The sequence below is a fragment of the Sebastes umbrosus genome, chromosome 4 (genome assembly GCF_015220745.1).
Source record: "Sebastes umbrosus isolate fSebUmb1 chromosome 4, fSebUmb1.pri, whole genome shotgun sequence".
NCBI classification, from domain to species: Eukaryota; Metazoa; Chordata; class Actinopteri; order Perciformes; family Sebastidae; genus Sebastes; species Sebastes umbrosus.
Window position 1 is genome coordinate 24,489,293 of NC_051272.1, and position 9,760 is coordinate 24,499,052.

Sequence of the window (9,760 nt, forward strand, 5' to 3'; positions counted from 1 at the left end):
AAAAATCTGAGATTTCCAGATTAAAGTCATAATATTACGAGAATAGTGTCATAATATTATAAAGTAGTAATTTTTGTGTTATATTTTTTTCTGGTAAAGATATGACTTTATTCTCACAATATTACAACTTTTTTTCTCGTAAAGTTATGACTTTATTCTTGTAAAGTTATGGCTTTATTCTCGTAATATTGTGACTTTATTCTGGAAAATCTCAGATTTTTTTCCCCTAAATGTGGCCCTAATACTAGTGGTACATTTGCACTTTGGCCCTCACCGCATTAGACTTATACACTACATACTTAGACTATAACATGTGTTACCTTCATCACAATGCTCAAATGTTTTGTGGCTCCAGACAGATGTTTTTTTTCTTTCTTTGCCTAGAATGTCTCTTTAGATAGTAAAGGTTGCTGACCCCTGGTATATAGACTGCTGTGTGAGCAACAGGACCTAATAGAGCTGTAGTAGTGCGTGTGTGCCTTTTGGTCCCTCTTGGCTCGCCGTACATGACGTAGGAAGTGGACGGGGCATGTGGTCTGGCTTCCTTAGCTACTCCTGAAAGTTTGCGGAAGTTTGTTTTTCCAGCTAAAGTTGAAGTCATCTGTCAAGAGGATACAGTCAGACAGTCAGACACGTGATTTTCTCTGTTGTACCTTCAATAAATGGACCTCCGTTCAGAGAAAGTACAGCGGATCCTCTCCAAGGTTAGTTGTTTTACTACTTGACCAGCTTTGACAAGTGTTTTTAATTCAGGTTGTTTACCTATCAATGCCGGGTAGCTGGGCGTGCTAACTTTAGCCCATGTTGTAAGCTACTGTCAGCTTCCTTTCACCAACAGGCTGAACCAGTTCAACTAACTCAACACGTCCTGGAGAAATAACAAGGAAATATGACATAATGTAAACAAACCCAGTGATAAGAGGTGTCATGATGTTAATATATCACTGTTTGAGCCCTCAGTGCTTCATGAAGGTTTTTACCAAAGAAGTTACAGAGTTGTCAAAAGGATATCCACTGAAAGCCCCTTTTGTCATCCTGTCCTCTTGCTCATGAGCTAAAAATATGTAGTTCCCCTGTTACTGGTGAGTCCTGTAGTGTCTGAATGTGTGACTTTACAGGGCAGCTCATTTGAATGTGTGATGATGGGAAGCAGCATAAAACACACACAATAAAATCCTGAATGATCACCATTGCCTTGGAAAAAAAAATATATATATATATATATATATAACTAAATAAAAATTGTTATATCTGCAAAAAAAAAGTGGGTTAGAAAGATGAGGAAATCCCAAGCCTCTGTACAGTGGACTTCCATGCTTTATGAATTACAGCTAATGACCTTTCTGTGAGAGCAATATCTCTAAAATAATTCAACCATTGCTCTCATAGAAATGGTTGAATTATTTTAGAGATATTGCTCTCATAAAAAGCAACATCTATGAGAGCAAAATCCAGTAAACCCAGTGATAAGGTGTCATGATGTAAACAATATCACTGCCCTGGCTGTTTGAGCTCTCAGTGCTTCATGAAGGTTTTACCCAAAGAAGTTACAGAGTTGTCAAAAGGATATCCATTGAAAGCCCCTTTTGTCATCCTATCCTCTTACTCATGAGCTAAAAATATGTAGTTCCCCTGTTACTGGTGAGTCCTGTAGTGTGAATGTGTGACTTTACAGGGCAGCTCATTTGAATGTGTGATGAAAACACACACAATAAAATCCTGAATGATCACCATTGCCTTGGAAAAAAAAAAATATATATATATATATATATATATATATATAACTAAATAAAAATTGTTATATCTGCAAAAAAAAAGTGGGTTCGAAAGATGAGGAAATCCCAAGCCTCTGTACAGTGGACTTCAGTGCTTTATGAATTACAGCTAATGACCTTTCTATGAGAGCAATATCTCTAAAATAATTCAACCACTGCTCTCATAGAAATGGTTGAATTATTTTAGAGATATTGCTCTCATAGAAAGCAACATCTATGAGAGTAAAATCCAGTAAACCCAGTGATAAGGTGTCATGATGTAAACAATATCACTGCCCTGGCTGTTTGAGCTCTCAGTGCTTCATAAAGTGTTTTACCAAAGGAAGTTACAGAATTGTCGAAAGCTAATTTGTAGCCCCTTTTGTCATCCCATCCTTTCAACAACTGCTCTTAAAGTAGCCATGAGCTAAAACATATGTAGTTCCAGAGTTACTGGTGAGTCCTTAGTGTCTGACAAGTATGAGCTCATTTGAATGTGTGATGATGGGAAGCAGCATAAAACACACACAATAACATCCTGAATGATCACCATTGCCTTGAAAAAAAAACTAAGCAAAGACATAAACCCACAGACAACAAGAAAAAGAAATAAAAGAACAAAAAAATAAATATATTTCATTTAATTTCATTACAAAATTTATTTCGAACATGTACAATACAAAAAAAAAAAAATGATCATACCAACAAGTGGACAGTCAGAAACAAGTAGTATTTACATACAATGAAAAGCGTAAGAAAAATAAATGTCAACACTTGATGCCTTGATTTACATATTCCAAAAGGAGTGAGAAGAAGTATAAACTTATTTAATCCCACCCCTTCTCCACAAGTCAATTATTAATTATTAACCAGCTTCCTTATTGAGCCATACATATACTCTAATTACATTTTCCTAAATTTGTCTAACTATAATTATTATTTATAATTATTCTAACTATAATTATTACCTTTTAATCTGTGTCATACAGAAATATAAATTAATTACTGATAGAATTATCCTTATCAAATATCAATATCAATATATAACTAAATAAATACAAATTATATGTTTTATCTGTGCAAAAAAAAGTGGGTTCGAAAGATGAGGAAATCCCAAGCCTCTATACAGTGGACTTCCGTGCTTTATGAATTACAGCTAATGACCTTTCTATGAGAGCAATATCTCTAAAATAATTCAACCATTGCTCTCATAGAAATGGTTGAATTATTTTAGAGATATTGCTCTCATAGAAAGCAACATCTATGAGAGCAAAATCCAGTAAACCCAGTGATAAGGTGTCATGATGTAAACAATATCACTGCCCTGGCTGTTTGAGCTCTCAGTGCTTCATAAAGTGTTTTACCAAAGGAAGTTACAGAATTGTCGAAAGGATATCTATTGAAAGCTAATTTGTAGCCCCTTTTGTCATCCTATCCTTTCAACAACTGCTCTTAAAGTAGCCATGAGCTAAAACATATGTAGTCCCAGAGTTACTGGTGAGTCCTTAGTGTCTGACAAGTATGAGCTCATTTGAATGTGTGATGATGGGAAGCAGCATAAAACACACACAATAAAATCCTGAATGATCACCATTGCCTTGGAAAAAAAACTAAGCAAAGACATAAACCCACAGACAACAAGAAAAAGAAATAAAAGAACAAAAAAATAAATATATTTCATTTAATCTCATTTCAAAATGAATTTCAAACATATTGAATACCCCAAAAAAATAAAGAAAAGAAAAAGAATGATCATACCAACAAGTGGACAGTCAGAAACAAGTAGTATTTACATACAATGAAAAGTGTAAGAAAAATAAATTGTCAACACTTGATGCCTTGATTTACATATTCCAAAAGGAGTGAGAAGAAGTATAAACTTATTTAATCCCACCCCTTCTCCATAAGTCAATTATTAATTATTAACCAGCTTCCTTATTGAGCCATACATATACTCTAATTACATTTTTCTAAATTTGTCTAACTATAATTATTATTTATAATTATTCTAACTATAATTATTACCTTTAATCTGTGTCATACAGAAATATAAATTAATTACTGATAGAATTATCCTTATCAAATATCAATATCAATATATAACTAAATAAATACAAATTATATGTTTTATCTGTGCAAAAAAAATGTGGGTTCGAAAGATGAGGAAATCCCAAGCCTATATACAGTGGATGGCCGTGCTTTATGAATTACAGCTAATGACCTTTCTATGAGAGCAATATCTCTAAAATAATTCAACCATTGCTCTCATAGAAAGCAATTTCTATGAGAGCAATGGTTGAATTATTTTATTTCTATTTCATAAAAAGCAATATCTATGAGAGCAATATCTCTAAAATAATTCAACCATTGTTTTATCGATGTGGGTTCAGGGGGGAACCATGAGTGTATAGGTTTTCTTGACTGCAGTTAACCCAGCAAATATGATTTTCTTAAGGGCTAACCTGGTGTCACTAAGAGAGGAGTCATCATTGATTACAAATAGGGTGGGCTGGGTGGGTTTAGGATTTGGAAAATTCCAGGATGTTTTCAAGACACTCAGATGCTTTAAACCAGAGATTAGATATAGAAGGGCATTCCCAGAAAACATGAAGGTATGCTCCAACGGTATTCTGGCTGCATTTAGTACAGGTTGGACTATCTGTGAGCTTCATTTTGAAGCGCCTGTATGGTGTAGCATAAAATTTATGCACACATTTATCATGATTGAGCTGATGTGCTGGATTTTTTGATGAGATAAATATGCTAGCCCAGGCAAGTTTGATGCCGTGTTCGTCGAGGTCACTATTCCAGGACTCGATGGAACTTAATTTTGATGTTGAAGTAAAATAAAAACTGAAAACAAATAATAATAATAATGATTCAACGTCAGTAAGTGATTATAACAATTATTGAAAATAGGTGGCTGAATCTGTAGGTTTTCCCACCTCCCCTGTTCAAGGTAGCAAAATTGCATTTTTTACCATCCCAACAGTAAATAAAAGCTAGTTATGCATATACACATATATACAGACATTCATATAGAGTAACCACAGATGAATCTGTCTTTTTACTCCCGGATATTAGTACAAATTCCACGATGTTGCTGTTGAGGAGCTGGAGAAGATCCATCGAATCTACCCTGAGATGAAACCATTCACAGGCACATACAGTGAGTTTTTCCTGAAAAAACACATTTCATTCATCTTTTGTAGACATCTGTATACATCACATCTGTTTCTTACTGACAACCGACTACTCCTGTTGTCAATTTCAGCATTTAGTGACAGCACCCAAAAAGATCTCCTGAAATTAATTGGTAACATCCCTGTCAAGTATGGAGGTAAGGCTGACTTCTGACACTAGAAATGTCCAGGTTGGGAAAAAGGAACTATCGTGTCAGTGTGAAATCATTTTTATGTACTAATACCAGCGTTTCTATCTTAAGGCCACACCTACAACTTCCCCGTTCAGCTGTGGCTGATGGACTCCTTCCCCTTCACTCCTCCCATATGCCTCCTGAGACCGACCCCTAACATGGTCATCAGAGAGGGCAAGCATGTGGATGCAGGCGGACGGTTACACCTGCCGGGGCTGCACAACTGGGATTATGTACGATTTTATTCTTTCTGGGTGAAATTAAAAATTGCATATTTGAGATTCTGAGGTGTTCTCATCAGTCTTGTTTTTTTTTTTTGCTTTGTTACAGCCTAAGTCATCCGTGGTGGTTCTTCTGAAGGAGATGACAGCCAAGTTTGAGGAGGATCCTCCACTGTCCGCAAAGACCACAGGAGACAATAAAGACCCCAATGAGCTCCTGACTTTTGTTTCTAATCTACAGATCAATGACGGTACTTCATTTGATACGCAGCTTTGCTATTGATGATCAATAATCAGATACACGTGTGCTATTGTTAGCTTAACTCCTGTCTATTTCAGGCGGAAGCAGACATGATCAACCGAGTAACAAAGTCTCAGTTATCGGGGGAGGAGATTTAGGAATGGCAACAGTGATGAGCATTTTATCAAAGGTATGTGTCAGGGATTTTTTTTTAATTAATATTTTATATTTTACCATCTTTGATTAACATGTCAAACTCTCATTCTAAAGCTGACGGTGACTTTTTTCTTCTAATTTCCATCCAGTGTAAAGTGGACAAACTTGTTTTCATTGACGTCGCTGAAAGCTCCACCAAGGGCGGCAGTACGGATCTAGAGATTTTCAGTCTGCCCGGGGTTGAAGTATCCAGAGGTACGTCCACTCTCTGCACCATCACACAGTGACGTCAGAAGGGCCTCTTCACTGAGTCAACACTGATTGTTTCAAAGGTCGAATGTAGCAGACTGGCATTGTGCTCAGGGAGACTGTCCTTGATGACTCGCCTCCATTACTATGGCGAGCAGTCACTGAATGGTAAAGCCTGCACACTACTCCATGCCACAATAGCTCTATGATGGCAGGTGTAGCTCATCCAAAACACCAGCGTGATAAAAACATCCACAAGCAATTCACTATTTGATAAAGAACAAAAAAACAATAATACAAAAGCTGTTGTAGTTCTAAATATCATACATGTTATTTTATGTCCTATTCATCATCTCATATATATAGAAAATCCATCACCTACGTTCAAAAATATATTACATTACATTGAGGTAGGGGAAAAAAAAAGGAAAGAAGAAAAACATTTAATACATTTACAATAAATTGGATTTAAAAATCCCTTCTAAGTAGGTTATCTACAGTATATCAAATCCCAATATGGAAAAGAAGTGTGGCATGGAGTAGTGTGCAGACCTTTTTGTTTACTGACGCTGTTCTGATAGCCTTGCACCGACGTGGTGTGCATATAATTAATCTTTAAGCAGTCACTGAACCAGCTGCTGTCCTGTAGCCGACCCTGGACTTTGAGCCGTCAGATAACAGAAAACAATGAATCCATCTGGGATTAACGGAGAGATAACACAACAGTGCTTTTAAGCTTTGGCTATTTCTCTACAAGGTTTGCTGTTAGATGTGTGCAAGGGGGTTAACTACTGATGACTCTCTCTTTGTTAGATTTGTCAGCTTCCGCGGACTCCAGGGTCGTCGTGGTGACCGCGAATGCGTGGAGCGGCGAGCAGTCGTACGTGAGCGTGGTTCAGACTAACGTGGACCTGTACAGAGGATTCATCCCGAATCTGGCACATCTCAGCCCCAACGCAGTAATGCTCATCGCTTCACAACCAGGTTGGAGAAAAAAAAGACACTCCCTCTAAAGGAATGGCTGCTCGTCAACCTTTTGTATTTCATCAACTCTGTTGTCTTTCTCGTCTAATTCCAGTTGACGTCATGACCCATGTCGCCTGGAGGCAGAGCTGCCTGCCTCCGACACGTGTGATCGGAGCAGGGTGTAACCTGGACTCAGAGCGACTCAGTCACATCCTGGATATTAACCTGAACACACACAAACCAGCCTGGGTCATAGGAGAACTTTCAGACAGCAAAGGTTATTAATTGTCACACACACAGTTATGTCCTTCAGTCCTCTCTCGCTTCTTCTCTTTTTATTCGTGGCCATTGTTTGGATTATTTGCTTTTATTTGTTTTGTTCTTTTATAACCAGCAATGCTGCACTGCCTGTTAATCTCATACGCTCTTTCCATTCTTGAGAACTTGTGAAGGCCCTTTAATAAATGACGCGCACGATTGAGCTTTTCAATGTTTTTGTCTTGCAGTCGCTGTGATGAGCAGCACTGGGCTGAGCTCCGGTGTGCAGTCGGAGATCGCTGCAGAATCCAGTTCCACCAAACCATTGTTAGACAGGTACTGGCATGAATTAGTGTCACCTCGAGTGAAGGATTTTAGAGTAGTTTGTAGATGAGTCATCTGGATGTTAAATTATGCACACAGGTGCTGTTGAAGGAAGTTTTAGGATTTAAATGTAGCAATACAGGTGCCTCTCTCTTTGATCATGCATCACCAATTTATGATGGGTTTTTTTGCATTAAAATTTAAAGTTAAAAAGTGTTTCTGTGCTTGTAGAGCGTTTGAGATGATGAAGAATCGAGGCCAGCGGTCGTGGTCTGTGGGTCTGTCCATCGCCGACATCACAAACAGTATCCTGACCGATAAGATGAAGACCCACTCTGTCTCCACACTGGCTCAGGTTAGAACCACCGAGTGTCTCGTATCAAAACAATAGCATCATTCTCACTGTCTCACTATTATCATGTATTATTCAGTTTTACTTCATTCATTATGGAGTCAGTAGCATCAGTGCTTGACACTGATGTGAAGTTGTCTCATCTACGGTCATAATGACACCAGTAAATCTTACTATTAAAACATTAAATGAACTGTATTTTGTGACTTTTGCGTAGATGACATGTATTCAGATATTTTTTTAAAGCAGTGGTTCCCAACCTTTTTCCTAAGGGGACCCCTTTTCTGTCATTGAGTAAACTGACGACCCCCGACTAAATGGCATATTTTATGGATATTTCATATTAAATTCAATGCATAACAATAACAGTACAGAACAACTGATATAAACTGTACGATTAACTTAAATAGTGAACTCAATAAGGAAGTTTGTGTAAATCAAGCGATTTTGGATGAATTTTGAGCAGATTATTTCCTGTGAATATTGCATCACAGATGAGTTTTCCTTCTATTTTTAGGAACTTTTAATTCAATTATTTGCCTGTATTATTTTTATTTGTTTTATTTTTAACAATCACACATACTTAATAGGCTTCTTTTTGACAAATTCAGTATTTTCATCTCCTTGATGCTTGGCCGTTCTTCTAATTCCTCTTTGGTTGTTTTAACTGCGTACTATCGTAATGCAGGACGAGGCTGTTTAGCAGAGGGAAGACTCTGTGAATATAGCTTGTGTTCAGGTCTTCACCGTGTCCTTATCCTGTTTATATCTTAAATAATAATCCAAACTTTAAAAATAACATTGTCATTTAGTTTACATCACAGAAATGAATGAAATACTGAGATATGCCAACTGTATATCTTTTAAAAAGTTGTCTTACACCCCTTAAAATCAAGAAGACTTCGCGACCCCCAGGTTGGGAACCACTGTTTAAAATTTGATCATAGATCAATATGTTCATCATATGTTCATCTGCGTTCTGTGTTTGCTTCAGGGCTGGGGCGGCATAGGTGCAGAGGTGTTCCTCAGCTTGCCGTGCATCATGGGATCAAACGGTTCCACGCGCCTGGCCGGAGTGTCACTGGGAAAGGAAGAAGACTCCAAACTGAGGGAAAGTGTCACCTCCCTTTCTAACCTCATGGGTCAGCTTAAGATGTAATTGTACTGTTGTCCCAGTTTTGTTTTTTGGGATTTTGAAGTTATGACCAAATTTGCCGTCTTAAATATGTATAGTTTAAACATCAGATTTGTTTCTATATTCTCGTTGGAATACTGTATATTAAATGTGGGTAAAATATCTGAAATATCAATGTACAGATTGCATTTTGTATTTAATTTTACTAGGACTGAGGTTACTCACTGTGTCTCATACAACATTTGCAATTTGGAAAACATGTTACATGAATGCACTGTGATATTTTTGGAAAGCCATGAAATTTTATGCAAAATGCACTATATTTCTGTCAGTAATTTGAATTTGGCTTAGACTACTTTTACCAAAGATAATGTAATTATCTTTATTTTTGTACTAACCCATTCCTTTGGAGAAAATCAGGGTGTTTGGCAGATTGAGTGTGAGACATGTATATTATATTCAGTACAGGTACTGGTGTTGACTCAATAGATTGCCTCGATGATGAAGTGCAGCTTTTATATTTTAATGGTCTTGTTTGTGCTGTTTCTGTATTTAATGCAATAAGCTTTTCAAATGCCTTTATATTTAAATCGCACTTTGCTCCTACTTTTGTATAAAATACTTTGAACGGCTCGAACCTACAATATGTACTGTAAGGCGACACTATTTTGTGGGTGTGCAATAAATATCTGAAACCGAATGTGGAGTGACTCTGTGGGAAAGAGAAA

At 37.1% G+C, this 9,760-nt stretch overlaps 1 protein-coding gene and 1 long non-coding RNA gene across 2 annotated transcripts; both read left to right on the forward strand.

Moving 5' to 3' along the window:
- The first annotated feature begins 150 nt into the window (after positions 1 to 150).
- Positions 151 to 9,732, forward strand: uevld (UEV and lactate/malate dehyrogenase domains). Its single transcript, XM_037767900.1, has 12 exons — positions 151 to 704; positions 4,839 to 4,923; positions 5,029 to 5,094; positions 5,200 to 5,363; positions 5,461 to 5,602; positions 5,691 to 5,782; positions 5,898 to 6,003; positions 6,811 to 6,981; positions 7,076 to 7,240; positions 7,470 to 7,557; positions 7,777 to 7,900; positions 8,892 to 9,732. The coding sequence occupies exons 1-12, from the start codon at positions 663 to 665 to the stop codon at positions 9,054 to 9,056; spliced, it is 1,410 nt and encodes a 469-aa protein (XP_037623828.1). The 5' UTR covers positions 151 to 662; the 3' UTR covers positions 9,057 to 9,732.
- On the forward strand, positions 784 to 1,742 carry LOC119487220. The gene is made up of 2 exons (XR_005206663.1): positions 784 to 972; positions 1,532 to 1,742. It is a non-coding gene; the product is annotated as an uncharacterized LOC119487220 (long non-coding RNA).
- Positions 9,733 to 9,760: the final 28 nt, after the last annotated feature.

What these genes read in the sequence shown, in the direction of transcription:
- uevld (XM_037767900.1), top strand. Translation starts at nt 663, where the DNA reads ATGGACCTCCGTTCAGAGAAAGTACAGCGGATCCTCTCCAAG. An exon ending in ACCATTCACAGGCACATACA is followed by an intron (nt 4,924 to 5,028) that starts GTGAGTTTTTCC and finishes TGTCAATTTCAG; the next exon opens with CATTTAGTGACAGCACCCAA. An exon ending in GCTCATCGCTTCACAACCAG is followed by an intron (nt 6,982 to 7,075) that starts GTTGGAGAAAAA and finishes GTCTAATTCCAG; the next exon opens with TTGACGTCATGACCCATGTC.